Source organism: Bos indicus x Bos taurus, chromosome 24 (assembly GCF_003369695.1).
Source record: "Bos indicus x Bos taurus breed Angus x Brahman F1 hybrid chromosome 24, Bos_hybrid_MaternalHap_v2.0, whole genome shotgun sequence".
NCBI classification, from domain to species: Eukaryota; Metazoa; Chordata; class Mammalia; order Artiodactyla; family Bovidae; genus Bos; species Bos indicus x Bos taurus.
In genome coordinates, this window is record NC_040099.1 from 34781224 (window position 1) to 34804551 (window position 23328).

Genomic DNA, 23328 nt, shown 5'->3' on the forward strand with positions numbered 1-23328 from the left:
GTTGAGGACCATCGCGAAGTTTGTAGAGATAGATGCGAGCAGAAGGGAGTTGAGTCCTCGATTTTGATCCCTGTTCATAAGATTATTTTACAACGGGGGTTTGTTTTCCTCGGGCAGAATGGGAGAGATAGCTAGTCCAAAAACTGGAGAACGCTCCCTCTCCCACACCCTCAAGCTTCCCCTCCCCCATCCCCAAATTTTTTTTATTGAAAACCCAGCTCATACAGTAGGGCTTCTCTGGTGGCTCAGATGCCAAAGAATCTGCCTGTAATGCAGGAGACCCAGGTTCGATACCCGGGTTGGGAAGATGCCCTGGAGAAGGGAATGGCCACCCACTCCAGTATTCTTGCCTGGAGAATCCCATGGACAGAGGAGCCTGGCGGGCTGCAGCCCATGGGGTCGCAGAGTCGGACACGACTGAGTGAGTAACACACGCACAGTATTTTCCAGGAGAGGGGGAAGGGGAGGAGGAAGGAGTAAGCCTTGAGGTTTGATAAGTACTGTGAACCTTGTTTTCCGGTAGCCTTTGGATGGCTGAAAAGGGATTCTTTCTGCAGGAAGTAATTGCAGCACAGAGTATTTAGATAGTATTATCAAATGCCGTTTCAGTAAATAGTCTTTGCAGAAACCAACAAAAGAATGCTACTTAGCAGAACAGTAGGATGTGGGTGTACTTTGTTTTCTTCCCACCTCAACATTTTTTTTAAAGCTGAGTAAAGCACGAGTTCAGTTTAAAACATTTTGAATGCCGTGAATTATGCTATATTCAGCGACTTCTGATCAGGTCTTTAGTAACGCCCAGCACCAACGGCAGTGGAACTGTTTTTAATTTGAAAAACTTGAAAAAAACCCATGGACAGAGGAGCCTGGCGGGCCACGTCCATGGCGTTGCAAAGAGTTGAACACGACTGAGCGACTAATACACTAAAACATCTCACCGTGGAATTAGATATAAGAGTAGGATGAAAAGTGCTTAATTTGGAAGCTGCAAATTCAGGCCTAGAGCATGTGCGGAAGTGAGAAAGCTGTAATACAGACACTTCCCCTTTTTAGGCAGAATGCAGTATATGCCCCTAGGTCAGATGTGTGACTTTGGAAGTACCCGTCTTAGAAGAAAACTTGTCCTACTTTATGCACATCTGCTCATCTTACTATTTCTTGGATAAAGAAAATTCGTTGATTAGTATTATGATTTTGTAGTGAAAAAGTAACTGTCAGCGCCAAGCAAGATTTTGTGTTAGCCCTTTAAATCAATACATTATGATTCCAGAAGAACTGGGGAAAGGCCCTAATTAATGAATGTCATTAATAACCCCTTTTGCTGAATGGCCGTTTTTAGCTTGGTCGTTCATACAGCACAAAGCTGACTGTAATTATTCTAATAATGAAGGAGACTGGCATTGCACAACGGATTTTTTTTTAATAGTTAAATGTTTATCATGAGATTTGTTACCTGATTTATATTACACTTTGTGAGTAAGTTGAATAACCTCAACTGAAGGTGATCAGAAGTTGAGACCGTAGTTAGAAACTAACTCCAGTGAGATTTTAACCATACGTAATTTGCTTAAGGACTCTTTTACACCCCCCTCCCCAGCCCAGACTTTAATGTTTTTCTGTGCATCCTTTTTTCTTGGCACAGTAAAAGTTCTTTGGCTCGCTTTCTGCCTAAGTTCTTTATATCAACTACTGTGGTTACTTTTGACAAATAACATCATTCTGTTGACCTTACCACCCTGTCTTCTTTTTTGAGAGAGCTACATTTTATGCTTAGTTGCATTATAGTACACCTGAAGAAGTCAAGATTTATGTCATCTGCTCTCTTCAGCTTAATTTAAAGATTTATGGCTGTGTATGTGAAATTCACAAGAGATAAAGCTCAGTATATAAATTAAAATGGGGTTTAAGATGTTACTTTTTAAATTTTTATTTTATCAGCCACACCTCATAGCTCACAGGATCTTCATTGCCTGACCAGGGATTGAACCCTGGTCCTGGCTTTGAAAAGGTAGAATTCTAACTCTTGGACTGTCAAGGAATTCTCTTAAGTGTTACTTTAATATAGTGGTCTCAAGCTTTTTGGTCAGGATCCCTTTACATTCTTAAAATTATATAGGACTCCAAATAGCTTTTGTTTTATGTCTGTTGTATCTATTGGCAGTTACTATATATTAATTTAAATATATTTAATATATAATAAATAGCTAATAAATAATTACAGGTTAATATAAATAACTTTTTAGAAATTTATTATTTTATTCTCCCATGTTGTATAGGAGAACCTTAAGCATAGTCTCTTTTTTTTCGAACTTTAAACTTTGTATTTTGTTTCGGGGTGTAGCCAATTAACTAACAGTGTTGTGGTAGTTTCAGGTGAACAGCTAAGGGACTCACCATACATACGCATGTATCATCTTTCCCAAACTCCCTCCCATAAATAACTTTTTAAATGCAAAACTACTATCCCCCCCCCCAAAAAAAAAAGATTAGGGAAAGAATAGCAACTGTTTTACATTTTTGTAAATCTCCTTATTGTTTGACCTAATAAAAGACAGCTGGATTCTCCTATCAGCTTCTGCATTCAGTCTTTATGTTGTTCTGTTTGAAGCATACATCCAGCTGCACAGGGATGTGTTGGGAGGAGTGATTGAATAACATTTTGAATTAATTGTGATACTCTTCTTTGACTTTACAACAAAACTCAGAGTCTGAAACTATACCTATATCCTTTTCATACAGTGTTGCATTAATTTCATTGGTCTGTTTGCAGTTTGAATTGATCTTTTACTGGTATATGATTTTAATCTCGTGAGCCTTTGAAAGGGTCTCTGGAATCTGCAGGATCCCTGTCCCACACTTTGAGAACTACTGCTTTAAGGTAAATAATTTAATAGTTTAGATTAATGTAATTACGGAAGCTGAAAGGGATAATGGTAATATGGCAAGAGTTGACAAGTAGTTAAGTGAAATGAGGCATAATTAAGACAAACATTTTCTTTTTCATGCTTTCTTTTCATAAAAAATGATACATCAGTATATTAATTATTACAGCTAATTATTATTATAACTAATACTTAATAACTGCTTACGGTTCTAGAAACTGTTCTAAGAGCTTGGTATTAGGAAATGAAATGTTACTGTTGTCATTGTTGCTGTCATATTCATTTTTTTTGGCTTTATTTTCTTGATGTGGGTAGACAGTAGTATAATAAATTGTGGAGAATGGTGATAGTGGAATGACTTGACTGACAGCTGAATTTAAGGTGCCTTTAAGACATCAGGATGTATATGTCCAGTATGTTGTTGGATATCTGAGTAGCACTAGGGATGGAAACTGTGTTGGGCTATCATTTGTGTGTTAGTGGTCTACAGGTAGTAATCGAAAGTATGAGTATAAATGAAATGAGTTAATGTGTGTCTTTTGTGTTAAGAAACCAAACCTTGGGGAATACTAATTTGTAAGAGACTGGTGGAGGAAGATAATTGAAAAAATTAAATTGTCCATGTCTTTAAGAGTTTTAACTAATGATGTTGAGAATAATGTTGTTTTACTGAATGTCTATTATAAATCTAGTGTAATAAAGAGATTTTTGTCTTTGAATGTTTGGAAAAATTTATTAAGGATAGTACCTGGTCAGGGAACTAAGATCCCACAAGCAGTGTGATCAGGAATAAAAAAAAATTTTTTTAACTGAGATGTAATTTGAGGTGGACTGTAAAATTCACCTAATTATATAATTTAGTGGATTTTAGTATGTTCAGACTTGAAACAGAGAAAAATTTATTAGGGACAGTACCTCGTATTACTGTATGTTTCTGTTGCATTCTCTGTTAATGGTATATTGTTGCTTCGGTTGTAACATTTTATATGTTTTTGGCTAGTGGTAATTCATTTAATTTTATGTTCCTTAACATGTTTTTTTTAATTTCTAAGTATTTATTGGCATTTTAGAACATGAAAAACACTTGAATTACCCTAAATAGGGGATAATGAATGGATTGGCAGGATACACAGAGAAATAAGGAAGAGAAGACTGTATTTGTAGAGCCAGATCTTGTGGAAGGAGAAAACAGGAATCATCAACACTAGGCCTTACAGAAATCAGAAGTTAGTTCAGGACTTAGAAGGTTGCTGAGAAAAGGTGCAGCTCTGGCATTTGGCTTACTTACAGGGTAAACCAAATGTTCATCCAGGGGTGATTTTTGCCTTCCAGGACATATTCAGTATTGCTGGGAATATGAATATATTTGACTGTAAGAACTGAGGGCAAAGTGCCACTGGTATCTAGTAGGTATGCTACTAGGGGTGTAGGGTGCTAACAGGGATGCTAGCTGTTAAAACATCCTCCATGCCCCCACCCCCATACTCCCTGTCACAGATTTTTATTTGCTCCAAAATATTAGTAGTGGCAGGATCGGAAACCTTGCATCACAGTGACTGTATTGGTTGCTTTGGGGTCAGGAATCTGCTGGAGAGCATAGGGACCGCAGGTTCAGAATATAACTATTTATGAACTCCCTAAAGGCCCCCACCTTTGTTTCTTAAAGCAGGTACCTGTGGACATGGTGAATTTTCAAAAGAGGTTATGAATTTGACAAGCCACCAGTCTCAAACATAGAGTTTCCACATCACCCAGTAGTTATATTCTTAGGTATATACCCAAGAAACTTGAAAACATATGTTCACATGATAATTCATTCAGGATTATTCATAGCATTGCTCATGATAGCCAAGAGGTAGAAACATCCCATCAAACAATTTATCTACTGATGGATAGGTAAATAAAATGTAGTATATTTATACAGTGGAATAGTATCTGCCGGTAAAGAACAAGATATTACAGATACATGCTGCAAACCTACTGAATGGAGAAGGAAATGGCAACCCACTCCAGTGTTCTTGCCTGGGAAATCCCATGGACAGAGGAGCCTGATGGGCTACAGTCCATGGGGTCATAAAAGAGTCGGACACGGCTTAGCAACTAAACAACTCTACTTGAGCCCTGAAAGCATTAATGTTAAGTGAAAGAAGCCATCCACAAAAGGCCACATGTATTGATGATTTCATTTATATAAAACAGCCAGAATAGTGAAATCCATATCCACGGAAAGTGGATTTGTAACTATCAGGGACTGGAATGGGGTTGGGGATAGGGAATGACTGCACATGGGCTTGGGGTGGTGAAAAGATTCTGGACTTAGTGACAATTATTATACAACTCTGAACATAACTAAAATCCACTAAATTATATAATTAGGTGAATATTATAGTCCATCTCAAATTCAGATCAGATCAGATCAGTCGCTCAGTCATGTCCGACTCTTTGCGACCCCATGAATTGCAGCACGCCAGGCCTCCCTGTCCATCGCCAACTCCCGGAATTCACTCAGACTCACCTCCATCGAGTCAGTGATGCCATCCAGCCATCTCATCCTCTGTCGTCCCCCATCTCTCCTCTGTCGTCCCCTGGCCAATCCCTCCCAGCATCAGAGTCTTTTCCAGTGAGTCAACTCTTCGCATGAGGTGGCCAAAGTACTGGAGTTTCAGCTTTAGCATCATTCCTTCCAAAGAAATCCCAGGGCTGATCTCCTTCAGGATGGACTGGTTGGATCTCCTTGCAGTCCAAGGGACTCTCAAGAGTCTTCTCCAACACCACAGTTCAAAAGCATCAATTCTTCGGCACTCAGCCTTCTTCACAGTCCAACTCTCACATCCATATATGACCACAGGAAAAACCATAGCCTTGACTAGACGGACCTTTGTTGGCAAAGTAATGTCTCTGCTTTTCAATATGCTATCTAGGCTGGTCATAACTGTCCTTCCAAGGAGTAAGCATCTTTTAATTTCATGGCTGCAGTCACCATCTGCAGTGATTTTGGAGCCCAGAAAAATAAAGTCTGGCACTGTTTCCACTGTTTCCCCATCTATTTCCCATGAAGTGATGGGACCGGATGCCATGATCTTTGTTTTCTGAATGTTGAGCTTTAAGCCAACTTTTTCACTCTCTTCTTTCACCTTCATCAAGAGGCTTTTTAGTTCTTCACTTTCTGCCATAAGGGTGGTGTCATCTGCATATCTGAGGTTATTGATATTTCTCCCGGCAATCTTGATTCCAGCTTGTGTTTCTTCCAGTCCAGCATTTCTCATGATGTACTCTGCATATAAGTTAAATAAACAGGGTGACAATATACAGGCTTGACATATTCATTCTCCTATTTGGAACCAGTCTGTTGTTCCATGTCCAGTTCTAACTGTTGCTTCCTGACCTGCATACAGATTTCTCAAGAGGCAGATCAGGTGGTCTGGTATTCCCATCTCTTTCAGAATTTTCCACAGTTTGTTGCGATCCACACAGTCAAAGGCGTTGGCATAGTCAATAAACCAGAAATAGATGTTTTTCTGGAACTCTCTTGCTTTTTCCATGACCCAGCGTATGTTGGTAGTTTGATCTCTGGTTCCTCTGCCTTTTCTAAAACCAGCTTGAACATCAGGAAGTTCACGGTTCACATATTGCTGAAGCCTGGCTTGGAGAATTTTGAGCATTACTTTAGTAGCATGTGAGATGAGTGCAGTTGTGCGGTAGTTTGAGCATTCTTTGGCATTGCCTTTCTTTGGGATTGGAATGAAAACTGACCTTTTTCCAATCCTGTGGCCACTGCTGAGTTTTCCAAATTTGCTGGCATATTGAGTGCAGCACTTTCACAGCATCATCTTTCAGGATTTGGAATAGCTAACTGGAATTCCATCACCTCCACTAGCTTTGTTCGTAGTGATGCTTTCTAAGGCCCACTTGACTTCACATTCCAGGATGTCTGGCTCTAGGTCAGTGATCACACCATCGTGATTATCTGGGTCGTGAAGATCTTTTTTGTACAGTTCTTCTGTGTATTCTTGCCATCTCTTCTTAATATCTTCTGCTTCCGTTAGGTCCATACCATTTTTGTCCTTTATCGAGCCCATTTTTGCATGAAATATTCCTTTGGTATATCTGATTTTCTCGAAGAGATCTCTAGTCTTTCCCATTCTGTTGTTTTCCTCTATTTCTTTGCATTGATCGCTGAAGAAGGCTTTCTTATCTCTTCTTGCTATTCTTTGGAACTCTGCATTCAGATGTTTATATCTTTCCTTTTCTCCTTTGCTTTTTGCTTCTCTTCTTTTCACAGCTATTTGTAAGGCCTCCTCAGACAGCCATTTTGCTTTTTTGCATTTCTTTTCCATGGGGATGGTCTTGATCCCTGTCTCCTGTACAATCTCAAATTACATCTCAGTTAAAATTTTTTTTTTTTTTAACTCCTGATCACACTGCTTGTGGGATCTTAGTTCCCTGACCAGGGATTGAATCTGGGCCCTTGGCAGTGAGAGCTTGGAGTCTTAACCACTGGACTGGCAGAGAATTCCCAATTGTAAAATGATTTTTAAAATATCACTTTAAACTTAAAATATATTGGGTGATGTAATCTAAATGCTTTAATGATTAAAATTTGAATATATTTTATCATAATGTACAATTTAGAAATTGGATGTACTCTTAAATTCTCAAGCACTTCTAACATGTACCTTGTAAATTATCTTTCTATATAAGTATTGTGGATTTTTTGAAGTGATCATTTTATGTTAAGTTTGATTATTGTTTTTTGGCCCCAATATTGATTTTATTAGAATTCTATTAAGAAGCTAGCTTTGGCTTGTTGGAGGGGTCTTGTCAATTTGTTAACAGGTGAGAGAATGCATTTTATAAGATTTTATTTAATAGAAAGGGATGTTATTAAGGTATATAATGCTAGGTTAATAATGATTTAACATATAGGGCAAACTAAAGTGAACTAATCCTTACCATAACTGAACAGGTGAGTGGCAAATGCTGTAGATTTGTGTATCAGTTAACCTCTTTGTTCTGTTAGGGCCCAACTGCCATGTGTTAAAATATTTAGAAATTGGGAGGAAATGATGTAAAGTAATTCATAATGTTTAAAATTAAAATTTTTGTTGCTTAAGTAATAAAGGACATTAAATGTGTTTTTTCAAGTTATTATGCCTCAGAGGTTTGTGTCTGTGTGTGTGCATGCACAGTTGCTCAATCATGTCCGACTCTTTGCCACCCTATGGACTGTAGCCTGCCAGGCTCCTCTGTCCATGGTATTTTTTAGGCAAGAATACTGGAGTGGGTTGCCACTTTCTACTCCAGGGCAACCTGACCCAAGGATCAAACCTGTGTCTCTCTGGTTTCTTGCATTGGCGGGCAGATTCTTTAGCACTGTGCCACCTGGGAAGATAAACCTCTCAGGCTTCAGATCAGATCAGATCAGTCGCTCAGTCGTGTCCGACTCTTTGCGACCCCATGAATTGCAGCACGCCAGGCCTCCCTGTCCATCACCAACTCCCAGAGTTCACTGAGACTCAACGTCCATCGAGTCAGTGATGCCACCCAGCCATCTCATCCTCTGTCGTCCCCTTCTCCTCTTGCCCCCAATCCCTCCCAGCATCAGAGTCTTTTCCAGTGACTCAACTCTTTGCATGAGGTGCCCAAAGTACTGGAGTTTCAGCTTTAGCATCATTCCTTCCAAAGAAATCCCAGGGCTGATCTCCTTCAGAATGGACTGGTTGGATCTCCTTGCAGTCCAAGGGACTCTCAAGAGTCTTCTCCAACACCACAGTTCAAAAGCATCAATTCTTCTCCGCTCAGCCTTCTTCACAGTCCAACTCTTACATCCATACATGACCGCAGGAAAAACCATAGCCTTGACTAGATGAACCTTTGTTGGCAAAGTAATATCTCTGCTTTTGAATATGCTATCTAGATTGGTCATAACTTTCCTTCCAAGGAGTAAGCGTCTTTTATTTCATGGCTGCAGTCACCATCTGCAGTGATTTTGGAGCCCAGAAAAATAAAGTCTGACACTGTTTCCACTGTTTCCCCATCTATTTCCCATGAAGTGGTGGGACCGGATGCCATGATCTTCGTTTTCTGGATGTTGAGCTTTAAGCCAACTTTTTCACTCTCTTCTTTCACCTTCATCAAGAGGCTTTTTAGTTTCTCTTCACTTTCTGCCATAAGGGTGGTGTCATCTGCATATCTGAGGTTATTGACATTTCTCCCAGCAATCTTGATTCCAGCTTGTGTTTCTTCCAGTCCAGCGTTTCTCATGATGTACTCTGCATATAAGTTAAATAAACAGGGTGACAATATACAGGCTTGACATATTCATTCTCCTATTTGGAACCAGTCTGTTGTTCCATGTCCAGTTCTAACTGTTGCTTCCTGACCTGCATACAGATTTCTCAAGAGGCAGATCAGGTGGTCTGGTATTCCCATCTCTTTCAGAATTTTCCACAGTTTGTTGCGATCCACACAGTCAAAGGCGTTGGCATAGTCAATAAACCAGAAATAGATGTTTTTCTGGAACTCTCTTGCTTTTTCCATGACCCAGCGTATGTTGGTAGTTTGATCTCTGGTTCCTCTGCCTTTTCTAAAACCAGCTTGAACATCAGGAAGTTCACGGTTCACATATTGCTGAAGCCTGGCTTGGAGAATTTTGAGCATTACTTTAGTAGCATGTGAGATGAGTGCAGTTGTGCGGTAGTTTGAGCATTCTTTGGCATTGCCTTTCTTTGGGATTGGAATGAAAACTGACCTTTTTCCAATCCTGTGGCCACTGCTGAGTTTTCCAAATTTGCTGGCATATTGAGTGCAGCACTTTCACAGCATCATCTTTCAGGATTTGGAATAGCTCAACTGGAATTCCATCACCTCCACTAGCTTTGTTCGTAGTGATGCTTTCTAAAGCCCACTTGACTTCACATTCCAGGATGTCTGGCTCTAGGTCAGTGATCACACCATCGTGATTATCTGGGTCGTGAAGATCTTTTTTGTACAGTTCTTCTGTGTATTCTTGCCATCTCTTCTTAATATCTTCTGCTTCTGTTAGGTCCATACCATTTCTGTCCTTTATCGAGCTCATCTTTGCATGAAATGTTCCTTTGGTATCTCTGATTTTTCTTGAAGAGATCCCTAGTCTTTCCCATTCTGTTGTTTTCCTCTATTTCTTTGCATTGATCGCTGAAGAAGGCTTTCTTATCTCTTGCTATTCTTTGGAACTCTGCATTCAGATGTTTATATATTTCCTTTTCTCCTTTGCCTTTTGCTTCTCTTCTTTTCACAGCTATTTGTAAGGCCTCCCCAGACAGCCATTTTGCTTTTTTGCATTTCTTTTCCATGAGAATGGTCTTGATCCCTGTCTCCTGTACAATGTCACAAATCTCATTCCATAGTTCATCAGGCACTCTATCTATCAGATAGAGGCCCTTAAATCTATTTCTCACTTCTACTGTATAATCATATGGGATTTGATTTAGGTCATACCTGAATGGTCTAGTGGTTTTCCGTACTTTCTTCAACATAAATCTGAATTTGGCAATAAGGAGTTAATGGTCTGAGCCACAGTCAGCTCCTGGTCTTGTTTTTGCTGACTGTATAGAGCTTCTCCATCTTTGTCTGCAAAGAATATAATCAATCTGATTTCGGTGTTGACCATCTGGTGATGTCCATGTATAGAGTCTTCTCTTGTGTTGTTGGAAGAGGGTGTTTGTTATGACCAGTGCATTTTCTTGGCAAAACTCTATTAGTCTTTGCCCTGCTTCATTCCGTATTCCAAGGCCAAATTTGCCTCTTACTCCAGGTGTTTCTTGACTTCCTATTTTTGCATTCCAGTCCCCTATAATGAAAAGGACATCTTTTTTGGGTGTTAGTTCTAAAAGGTCTTGTGGGTCTTTATAGAACCGTTCAACTTCAGCTTCTTCAGCGTTTCTGGTTGGGGCATAGACTTGGATTACTGTGATATTGAATGGTTTGTCTTGGAAACGAACAGAGATCATTCTGTCGTTTTTGAGATTGCATCCAAGTATTGCATTTAAGACTCTTCTGTTGACCATGATGGCTAGTCCATTTCTTCTGAGGGATTCCTGCCCGCAGTAGTAGATATAATGGTCATCTAAGTTAAATTCACCCATTCCAGTCCATTTCAGTTCGCTGATTCCTAGAATGTCAACATTCACTCTTGCCATCTCTTGTTTGACCACTTCCAATTTGCCTTGATTCATGGACCTGACATTCCAGGTTCCTATGCAATATTGCTCTTTACAGCATCGGACCTTGCTTCTATCACCAGTCACATCCACAGCTGGGTATTCTTTTTGCTTTGGCTCCATCCCTTCATTCTTTCTGGAGTTATTTCTCCACTGATCTCCAGTAGCATATAGGGCCCCTACTGACCTGGGGAGTTCCTCTTTCAGTATCCTATCATTTTGCCTTTTCATACTGATCATGGGGTTCTCAAGGCAAGAATACTGAAGTGGTTTGCCATTCCCTTCTCCAGTGGACTACATTCTATCAAATTTCTCCACCATGACCCGCCCATCTTGGGTTGCCCCACGGGCATGGCTTAATTTCATTGAGTTAGACAAGGCTGTGGTCCTCTAATCTTGGGTAAATCTGGGGTTTCCCAGAAAATTTAACTATAATATGTATTAGTTATTGTTGTATGAGAAACTGCCCTACAACTCAGTGGTTTAAAACTGTGTAAGCAATTGTTGTTGATTATACATCTGTAAGCTGCTGTGGGTTAGATGATTTATGTTAAAGTGACTTGAATTATGCTTTGCTGTGGGTGTGGGTGGGCTTGGTGCCTCATTAGGGGTTTGGCTCCGGTTTACTGTTTGTGTTTCTTCTGGGGCCTGAGCTGAAGAGGCAGCATCTACCTGCTGAACTCTTCTTCTGGTAATGGCAGAAGTAGGAAGACCAATTGCACAAAGACATTTTAGATCTCTCTCTCTCTTTTCTGCTAACATCCCATTGGCCAAGTCATCAGATGGCAAAGCTGTAGGGGCAGGGAAGTATGCTCTGTCCACCATGAGGCCAAAGTAAGACATATGGTCAAGCTGAGCCTCTGATGGGAAGGAAAATAATATACTCCTTCCATGGAGGTGCAGTTTGGGGTAGAAGATCGTGATTATTTTCAGAGAAAAATCAAATTTATTATATGGTGTAAGAAAATGAGATGTAACCATATTGAATTGCAAGATTTTTGTATATCAAGTGAAAAATCGTCACTAAGCCATTGTTAGTCTAGCTTAGTCCAAGTTGTTCTAATAGTTAATAGACAGTTAATAGATGATACTGTTTTTGTATTCTCATGTTTTTTAATAGATTGTTTTACTTTAGCTATATAGAATTCTTTTTTTTTTTTTAAGATTAACAGCCAAACACATGGAAGCTGTTAGAAGTATCATTCATTAGAAGCATCATCTATCAACTTGAAGAAAAAAATTATATGTAATTTTCATTTCAGTAAGGTAAGTAGCTTATATTGTTATAATTTAGTGCCTTCAAAGATAATTGGTCCGTATGCCAAATACACTTAAATATATTCAAAGAAATGTAACTTTTTTGGACAAGATTATATGTTCACATAATAAAATGGAGTATATAGTGGAAAGTAAGCTTTCTTTCCCCACACTTCTTGCACTTGGTCCCATAGTTCTCTTTCTCGGAAGTCTTCACTGTTACTAATTTCTTGGGCATCCTTCCAACCTATTGTGTTCACAGGCAAGCATACGTTTCTATACCTTTCCTTCCTCCCACTGTCTTCCTTTTTTCTTTTTATGACAAGGGGAAGTCCGCCCTGTTATGCACCTTGCTTTATTTGGTTTAACTGTGTTTCTCAGTTGTAGGTCCATATCAGTTACTTAGAGTTCTATTTTGGGGGTAGATTTACTAAAGCATAATGTATGTATAAAACACGGCAGCCTTTTAAAGTGTACAGTTTGGTGGATTTTGACAGATTTGCACGTTCTTGGAACTACCATCACAATCACGATAGAGATTATTTCTATTACCTCCAAAAGTCTCTCTCTCCCTCTGCTCCTACCCCAGGCAGTGACTCATCTATTTTCTGTTACTATAGATAAGTTTTCCTTTTCTAGAATTTCATAAAAGTAAAATACTTTATGTACTCTTTGTGTCTAGCCCTTTTCATTCAACATCATGATTGTGAAGTTCATTCATGTGGCTCCAAGCACTGTTCCTTTTGATTGCTGAGTGTTCTGTTGTACTGAAACATCATATTTTTGTTTCCCCATTCACCTGGGTAATAATTGGGATGGCTGTGTGGGGATCTTTCCCTTTATGTGAGTCCCATTTTCTCCCCATCTTGTGGTACTGCCCATTTCTGCTGCTTGAGAGATTCTCTGGTTTAAGTAGAGTTGGTTCTCACTTGGCTTTCCTCAATTTCCAGTTTAGGATCAGGTTTCTTTGAGTGTGGAGGTTATTTGTCCTTCTTTGTAGCTTCTGTACTTTTAATTTTTGTCATCTACGCTTTTGTTTTTATCCTTTGGGTTTATGGTTTTGTCTTGCTTCATTTTAATCTATTGCTTTTTTTTTTTTAAGTATTACATGAGAGTAGACATAAATGTTGTGTATTTAAATCTGTCTTTTTATCTGTCACTATTTTTCTATGAATGTAATTATTTACATGCACTATTTTTCCTCAAAGTAGGATTTTGCTTTACTAGCTTAACCACTGTATGTATGATGATTTTTTTTGTTACAAAGTTTTTCTAAAATGTAAAATTGAAATAGAAAAGCTTACTTCATTGGATGCACGTGCCATAGTTTACTTCAGATTAGAAATACTATACTTAAGTGTAAATGGAGCTCTGAAAACTAATGTTAGGGACAGGGTAAAATTATGGAGTATAGATTAATATATTGATTAATAGATGAGATGTAAATAATTACATCTTTGTACTTTATAAACATTTCTCAATATTTTACTTTTAGGTGCTGTATAATGTGTTAAAAGGAAATTATAAGGAATGATTTTGTCAAATTCTATGAGTTATGGTGGCTGAAAGATCAAATGTTTCTTGTGGGAAAGGAAATGTAAGTAACCTCAAGGAGAGATTGATTTTCAGCTATTCTCTGTTTATTTAAGACAGGTTTTCGATTTATAAGACTATACTTAGGGTACATTTTCCTGTTAGCCTTAAGTATGCTGCCCCTTCAGCTTGGCCCCAGAAGAAACACAAACAGTAAAATAGAGCCAAACCCCTAATGAGGCACCAAGCCCACCCACACCCACAGCAAAGCCTAACCCACAACAGCTTCAGTTCAGTTCGGTTCAGTTGCTCAGTCGTGTCCGACTCTTTGCAACCCCATGAATCGCAGCACGCCAGGCCTCCCTGTCCATCACCAACTCCTGGAGTTCACTCAAACTCACATCCGTCTATCGAGTCTGTGATGCCATCCAGCCATCTCATCCTCTGTCGTCCCCTTCTCCTCCTGCCCCCAATCCCTCCCAGCATTAGTCTTTTCCAATGAGTCAACTCTTCGCATGAGGTGGCCAAAGTACTGGAGTTTCAGCTTTAATGTCATTCCTTCCAAAGAAATCCCAGGGCTGATCTCCTTCAGAATGGACTGGTTGGATCTCCTTGCAGTCCAAGGGACTCGCAAGAGTCTTCTCCAACACCACAGTTCAAAAGCATCAATTCTTCGGCGCTCAGCTTTCTTCACAGTCCAACTCTCACTTCCATATATGACCACAGGAAAAACCATAGCCTTGACTAGATGGACCTTTGTTGACAAAGTAATATCTCTGCTTTTGAATATGCTATCTAGGTTGGTCATAACTTTCCTTCCAAGGAGTAAGCTTCTTTTAATTTCATGGCTGCAGTCACCATCTGCAGTGATTTTGGAGCCCAGAAAAATAAAGTCTGACACTGTTTCCACTGTTTCTCCATGTATTTCCCATGAAGTGATGGGACCGGATGCCATGATCTTCATTTTCTGAATGTTGAGCTTTAAGCCAACTTTTTCACTCTCTTCTTTCACCTTCATCAAGAGGCTTTTTAGTTCCTCTTCACTTTCCGCCATAAGGGTGCTGTCATCTGCACATCTGAGGTTATTGATATTTCTCCCAGCAATCTTGATTCCAGCTTGTGCTTCTTCCAGCCCAGCGTTTCTCATGATGTACTCTGCATTTAAGTTAAATAAGCAGGGTGACAGTATACAGCCTTGACGTACTCCTTTTCCTATTTGGAACTAGTCCGTTGTTCCGTGTCCAGTTCTAACTGTTGCTTCCTGACCTGCATATAGGTTTCTCAAGAGGCAAGTCAGGTGGTCTGGTATTCCCTTCTCTTGAAGAATTTTCCACAGTTTATTGTGATCCACAACAGTCCAACAACAATTGCTTATACAGTTTTAAAGTGTATTTTAAGTATACACACTAAGTATTTGAAAGAAAGAGTAACATTTTTTGTAAGTTGTGGTTATTTCTTTGTAGTGTTAGCATTGCCAAATTCTTGGATTGTACAAAATTTAATGTTTGTTTTTTTATTTTTCCAGAAATGCCAGCACAAAAGGAAATCTTTATTAATAGAGTATTTTATTAAACGGACGTGGTTAAATAAGAACTTTAAATCAACAGACTCAGCAAACAAGCAAAGAAACGTGTTAGCTATAAGACATGTTTCTAATGAATCAAAGTCCAATAACTGTAGACTTCAGAAGAAAAAAATTTTCAAAAACTTTGTCAAATCAGACGGGTCAGTGATAAATAACTTATCCAGTCATAGGGCTAGGCCTGAAAACAAATTTAATTGAAACATTAACAAAACAGATCAAACTTGAATTAAAATTTTTGTCATAAAAAGTTCTGAAAATATTAGCTTAGATTTTAATTTTTCTCAAATATCTATTGCCTTGTCCAAAGTAAAGCAAATATTATTCAGCCTTCATGCCGTAAGGATGACAGAAATCTTAGCAGACTAGTACTTTTGTTGAAAATGTGTACCAGTATCAGTTGAATTTTTTAGACCTGCTCAGAGATAATACTAGACATTCAGCATTTATTATTTACTAGGACACAAAAATTTCAAAAATACTCAGAAAAGGAGGACCTTACTCAGGAATGATGTCCATTCAGGAGAAATCAAAAGAAAATTCCTCTAGTGTTATTAAAAAGAATGAAGATAAGAATTTAGAAACACAAGTTCAAGGTTCTCAAAAAAATCTAGCAAAAAAATCAGATCCAAAGGAAGCTATAAAATCACTGGTTAAATCTTCAAATGAAAGTAAAGTGAATCAGCCTGAATTAGGAACATGCATGAGCACAAGGTCAGCATCCACTGATAAAAGAGCTAGTAAATCTACTAATAAAAATATGGTGACTGTAAAGGGACATTCACAACAGGAATCTACAAAACAGAAGAAAATATCTCAGAAAAAAACAGTGCACGAAACCCCTAAATCAAGTGAACAGCTCAACCGGAGATCACAAAGACTACAACAGCTAACAGAGGTTTCAACAAGGTCTCTGCGTAGTAGAGAAATTCAGGGTCAGGCTCAAGCAGTTAAACAGAGTTTGCTGCCAACAAAAAAAGAGCACTGTAACAATACTCAGAGTAAATCTAATAAAGCTAAAACAAATCAGAAACATGTGAAAAGAAAAGTATTGGAAATAAAGTCTGATTCTAAAGAGGAAGAAAATTCTGTCACTAATGAAGCGATCACTTCCCCCAAAGGAAAAAAGCGCAAAGTGGAGCATCAGACGGCTTATACTTCTGGTTCTCAGTGCATAAAAGGATCTGAAAAGTGTCTGGAGAATACTAGAAAAGAAGAAACAAAATCTTCTTCTGAGATAAAAAGATCCAAAGTGGCTACTTCAGTGGTCTCTAAAAAGAACGAGATGAAGAAGTCAGTTCACACACAAGTGAATAATAGTGCAAAATCCCAAAAAAGTCCACAGCCATCAGTGCCTGAACAAACTGGAGACAATGGGCTGGAGCAAGCAGGAACAAGCAAACGCGGGAGCATTCTCCAGCTCTGTGAAGAAATTGCTGGTGAAATTGAGTCAGATACTGTAGAGGTAAAAAAGGAATCTTCACAAATGGAAAGTGTAAAGGAGGAGAAGCCTACAGAAATAAAATTGGAAGAGACAGAGACTGAAAGACAAATACTTCATCAGAAGGAAACGAATCAGGACGTTCAGTGTAATCGTTTCTTCCCCAGTAGAAAAACAAAGCCTGTGAAATGTATACTAAATGGAATAAACAACTCAACTAAAAAGAACTCCAACTGGACTAAAATTAAACTCTCAAAATTTAACTCTGTGCAGCAAAATAAATTAGACTCTCAATTTTCCCCTAAATCGGGCTTATTACGAACCAGTTTTTCACTACCTGCGTTAGAAACGCATCAGCAAGTGACGCAAAGTACATTTTTAGGGTCAAAACCATATGGTGATAAAAATAAAGCTTGCCAGCAGGAAGAAATGAAAGAAGTTAATTCTGAAGATGTTACACCTAATGATATTACAGTTGAAATGAATAAGATCCCCAAAAAGGCTCCTGAAAATTGTCATTTGGGTAATCAGATAAAACCACCTCCTGACCAACCATTGGATAAGCAGAAGAAAGATGCTTTTGAATCAACACCGGATAAGGTAATCTATTTTCATTATGTACCTGGAGGTGTCTGAGTATTTTCTGATAAGAATTAAGTGTTTATAACATACTTTAGGTTAAGAATTAAGTTGTAAAAGATGGAAGAGTCATTTGGTAAGGAGTTAGCAAGAGTTTCATTAACCTGGTCTTGTAGTGAGTGATAGAACTTACTGACTCCTTTAGATGCCTCATATTTACATGAATGCTTGTCATTGTTTCCTTATTTTCACCCTTCATTTTTATTTTATGTGAAGCACAAACCTGTCAAATTCTAGCTTTTCATTTTCATTTAACACACTGGTTTGTTTCCTTTTTCTATTAATTGTAACCAAAGAAACTGTTTCATAGTGAGTGACTAAAATGTGGAACTTGAAATTGGGCTCAGTTCTGATCAAGTTGTTAAAATAACTTCATCTGGCACAAGTCAACTTTTCACCACCTGGTAAAACTTGAGTATTTCTAGCAGAGATGCCTTTTGCTTTGACTTGTGCAGCCATTTTGAACAGTTGGCAGATAAAATGCCTGAAGGATGTAAATAATTCAGTCCTCAGGCTAAGAATAAAATTGTAGTGGGCAAAACTTTTGTAAATGGGAAAGTAAATTGAAAAACAGAATCTAAATATCTGGAAGAAACTTGATTACCTAAGAAGTAGTTTTGAAACTTTATAAAAGCAGCTGAACCATTTCTTTCCAAATTAAGATGTAGTTGAAATATCAATATATAAAATCAGTAGGCAGAACTTTAGTACTCTATAATACTGATTTTTAAAACTCCACCAGTTTTGTTTCAGTTATTTAATTTTATAATGAGAAAGCTGAGAGCAGTAGAAGAATGTGGATTAGGCCACGTGTTTGGTGGCACAAATAGATTTGAATTCAGCTGTCCTGATTTTCAGTCCTTAATTCTTTCTACAGTGACATACTCTGGATATAAGAAGATCATTTGAGAAAAAAAAAGTCACTTGAAAGTTTTACAAGTGATTTAAAGTTCTCTTTCAAGGCATTTGGGTCTAGAAGCAAATTTGAGTGAGTAAGGAGTCAGGGTTTGTGTCAGAAGCCCCCAAAATAGACCACTGTTTATTCTCATTGATACATGGGTATTTTAATAGTTGTAAAAAAATATACCACACTTTATTTATGGTTTCCTCTGTGAACGCCCTTTTACGTTGTTTCCAACTTTTTCACTGATTCTTTTTCACTGATACCAACAATGTGATTACTATCACTGATACCAACAATGTGATTACTATATAAAGAGTGGTTAGGAGATGTGGTGTTGAACATATCGTTTCAAGACATTATTGAGTGCCTGCTGCATTCAAGACACCATGCTAATAAGGCTATAGAAGATGGTCTGTGTCCCGCCTTTAATGAACTTACATTGTACTAGTCACTTAGAGGTTTCTCTTCTTCCCATAAGTACTAAGATGTTTAGTGAAGCCATCATAATAGCTTTTGTTTAATGAACACTGCTTCTTTATTAAGCAAAGGAGAGCTTCATATAATTGTTACCACATTCTACAGCATGAGTTCTATTACTATCCATGTATTGCAGGTGAGGAGAGTGAGGCTTAGAGATTTGAGTGAAGCTTAGAGATCTGTGTAACATGTAAGTGATGGAGCCAGGCTTTCAACTGAGATTGACTGGCTTCAGAATCTAGCTGGATTTATACTTGGGAAAGTAGAAGAGTGTAAAAAAGCAAACTTTACACCATTTGAAAACTTTTTCTGTGGCTGTCTGCAGTTTTTCTTCTTTTTATTACATGGTGTCAGTCTCAAAAGTACTGAAAAATGATGATGGTTAGTAAGGCTAAGCATCTGTCTGATAGGCCTTCTGAATTCTTCGGGCTGAATTTAAAGTATTTGGATTTTATGAATTTTAAAGCTCAATTATTTTATGATTTTTTTTTAAACTAGTAATTCTAGCTTCCTAATGGAGATTGATTACTAACATGTCATTATTTTTATTGTTTTTAATTTTTCTGCCTTTTAATGACAAAAATGTTCATATTTCAAAAATGTAATGTTCAAGAATAATGTTAGGAGTTCTCTGTAACAGTTACAATACAGATAGATACAGACACACATGAAAAAGTTATCTGTTCACCACCACATTTCCATTCCTCTGAGATAGCTACTGTGTGAGTTTGCACTATTTTCCTTTATTACTTATTGAGTATCTACTTTGACAGAGTTCTGATTTAGGAGCTCTTAGAAATACAAGGATAGATATAATAAGTCTTGCTCCTAAGAGTATTAGGAGATTAAAAAATATATACTTGAAACGATATACTTAAGTATATATATACACAAAAATATACTTACATATATACATATGTGGAGAAGGCAATGGCACCCCACTCCAGTACTCTTGCCTGGAAAATTCCATGGCCGGAGGAGCCTGGTAGGCTGCAGTCCATGGGGTCGCTAAGATTTGGGCACGACTGAGCGACCTCACTTTCACTTTTCTCTTTCCTGCATTGGAGAAGGAAATGGCAACCTACTCCAGTGTTCTTGCCTGGAGAATCCCAGGGACAGGGGAGCCTGGTGGGCTGCTGTCTATGGGGTTGCACAGAATCGGACATGACTGAGGCGACTTAGCAGCAGCAGCAGCATATACATATGCAAATGTACTTAAGAGTATATAGGAGATTAATAAATAACTAATTCAAAATAGAAAGTGATAAGGGCATGAAAGATGGATGAGGTAATTGGGAAATTTGGGGAAAAGGAATGGAAAACTTGGAAGAGATTTCATGGAAGGGGTTAATATTTAATGACTTGAGTTTATACAGGGGTAAGCTATTGTAGATTAGCATTGTTCAGTAGAGATAAAGTGTGAGCCACATAAATTGTTTAAAAATTTCTGCTAGCCACATTTAAAAAAATTGGTAAAGTTAATCTATATTACTTGTCATGTAAAAATAATGGTTCAATGTGTCATGAGTTTTAAAAATTGAGATGTTTTACTTTTTTTTTTGGTACTATTACCTCAAAATCTGGTAGGTGATTTACATCTGCAGTAAATCACAGATTAGTCATATCACATTTTAAGTGCCCAAGAATGAGCTGTTGTAATGGACAGTGAGACTTAGGTAGATGAAACCCAGAAAAAGTATAGAGCCGGCAGATATGGAGTGTATCTGTGGGAGAGGTAAAGTTTTCAGTCTAGCATGAAGGGGAATAATAAGAGTTGATGCTGAGAGGAAGGGTAGCTTGTAGGGAGATCATAAAGAGACTTTTTAAAGGCATATCTTGTGTGAATTACTCCATATATGATCTTAAATTTTCTTAGTATAGTGCTAAAATTCACTGAAAATATTGTAGTAAGACCCAAAGGTTGATACAAAAGTGAATATTAACATTTTGGATTATATGTGCTTAGAATTGCAGCCTGTGTTTGGAATCTAAGCTTGAAAACAATCCAGTGGAAAATGCCACTACTGTCTCAACTCTGCTCAGTCAAGCAAAAATCGATACAGGAGAGAATAAATTTCCAGGTAATACTTTGAAAGTATTGTTTAGATTTCTCAGTGGTCAGAGATTTTTTTTGTCAGCATAACAGAAGACTATATCCACTATCAAACCCGTGAAATCCTTCTTTTAACCATTGCTTATGTTTTTCAAATGTGTGATAACTATTCTTTGAAGGGGGAGAATTGCGTCTGTTAATTGGGTTGTGTACAGTACTTATGGAGAAGGCAGTGGCACCCCACTCCAGTACTCTTGCCTGGAAAATTCCATGGCCGGAGGAGCCTGGTAGGCTGCAGTCCATGGGGTCACTAAGAGTCGGGCAAGACTGAGCGACTTCACTTTCACTTTTCTCTTTCCTGCATTGGAGAAGGAAACGGCAACCCACTCCAGTGTTCTTGCCTGGAGAATCCCAGGGACGGGGGAGCCTGGTGGGCTGCCATCTATGGGGTCACACAGAGTCAGACACGACTGAGGCAACTTAGCAGCAGCAGCAGCAGTACAGTACTTAAGGTGATTCTTTGACTCCCTACCAAAACTACTTTGCTTTTAAATCTTTTATTTTGTTTGTGAACTTACTTTCTGGAGAAGTGTTATTTAATGAACTGCTTAAATTAATGATGGCAGTTTATTTTTCAAGTATAAATGACTAGTTTACCAGGTTCTTATCTTTAAACCTTAATTACTCAGTTTTCCATCTTAGTAATTGTATCTTTGAATTAAATCAGTTCTTATATATAGTCTGTTCACTTTTACCATAAAAAACTTTATTTTTGTAACCTAATGAATATTTTGAGGGTAATTCCCTGGCAGTCTAGTGGTTAGGACTCAGCGCTTTTTCTGCAGGGGCACGAGTTCCGTCCCTGGTTGGGGAATTAAGATCCCACAAGCTGAATGGCATGGCCCAAAAAATTGGGCAGTATAGTCTTTGAATCCTTGAATAGCAATTTGTTCACCTACATCAGATGAAGCACCAGGAGATACAGAAAAGAAATTCCTAAATATTATGTTCATATAATTGATTGCATTGCATATGTCATTTAACCTTTTCACTTAGGAGTGCTTAGTTGCTAAGGTGTGTTTGACTCTTGTGACCCCATGGACTGTAACCCACCAGGCTCCTTGTCCATGGAATTTCCCTGACCCACCAGGGACGCCCTTAGTTGGGGAAGGGGAAGTATAATATGAGTACCAGAAATGCATTTATTCGTTAGAAAATTAATTGTTATTGCATTATTTGATTAGTAATATGATTAAAGGACTTCCCTGGTGGCTCAGTGGTAAAGAATCTAAACTGCCTGCAGTGCAGGAGACGTGGGTTCGATCCCTGGGTTAGGAAGATCCCCTGGAGAAGGAAATAGCAACCCACTCCAGTAGTCTTGCCTGGGAAATCCTGTGACAAAGGGGCCTGGTGGGCAGCAATCCATGGAGACGAAAGAGTCAGACACTACTGAGCACTTAAACCACCACCAATGTGATTAAAACTCCAGAGACTACAGGTTTTTTTAAGCTAATGTTTTCCTTTATTTCTGTTTAGAGACTGAGTAATTGTGAAAGCATTATTGTGAACAATTATGAAAGCATTTAAACAATTTCCTTTATTGTTCAGTGCTAGTAATTATTGCTGAAACTAGAGACACACTGTTAATCTACCATTAGATCTCTCTGCAGCTCTGTAGAGCTTTTTTGCCTCTTCTCTGAAGAGAAATTCCTAGAAAGGTGACTCTAATTTTATCAAATGGTATTTATTAAAAATAAAGCATTTAGTGCATTGAGGTTGTTTTTCTTCCTGATAATTTTTAACTGTTAGGTGGAGGGCTAGTATAAAGCTTAGTAATAACCCATCTTTTTATTAAATCACAGGTTCGATTCCCAAACAGCACAGTGTACTCTGTAATCAGACATCTAAGACGAGTGATAACAGGTAAGGTATTAGTTTAATGTAAGTATAAATATGAGAACTTCAGAATTTTATACTTGGAAGTTTTGAGTTTGGGGAATTTTTTCCCTTGAAAGGCTGCATTAGTAATCATCAGTTTTTCACACAGATGTGATAGAAATTTTGTTTTTAGTGTATTTTTTTTTCTGTGTCTACACATAGTGTTTTGCAACTTTTAGTTTTTTCTCAGTGTGTTATGGAAGATAGAAAAGATATTTTCTACCTTCTTTCCTCATTCTTTTAAATTCTGTATTAGATTCCATTGTGCATATGTTCCATTGTTTATTAACAGTTCTCTATTGAAACCATGGTTGTTTCTAGTTTATTTCTATCAGAAAAAAAGTCCTGCAATAAACACTTATCTTTGTCCACTTATGTGGCTCAATCTAGGATAAATTCATAGCTGTAGAATTTAACCTGC

The 23328-nt window shown here is 38.1% G+C and overlaps 1 protein-coding gene across 4 annotated transcripts in view; it reads left to right on the top strand.

Annotated features, from left to right (window-relative positions):
- The window catches only part of ESCO1 (establishment of sister chromatid cohesion N-acetyltransferase 1), a 44579-nt gene that overhangs the window by 910 nt on the left and 20341 nt on the right, over window positions 1–23328 (top strand). For 3 of the 4 annotated variants that reach the window (XR_003508401.1, XR_003508400.1, XM_027525547.1), the window contains exons 2-6: window positions 12248–12349; window positions 13836–13937; window positions 15399–17496; window positions 20883–20997; window positions 22832–22892. Coding sequence is in view for 2 of the 4 variants with exons in the window: in XM_027525547.1 (XP_027381348.1) it covers window positions 15964–17496; window positions 20883–20997; window positions 22832–22892 (1709 nt within the window). In the remaining 2 variants the exon portion in view is untranslated. Of the gene's footprint in view, window positions 1–2770; window positions 2879–12247; window positions 12350–13835; window positions 13938–15398; window positions 17497–20882; window positions 20998–22831; window positions 22893–23328 lie in introns of all 4 variants that reach the window. The other variant, XM_027525549.1, reaches the window with a different exon arrangement.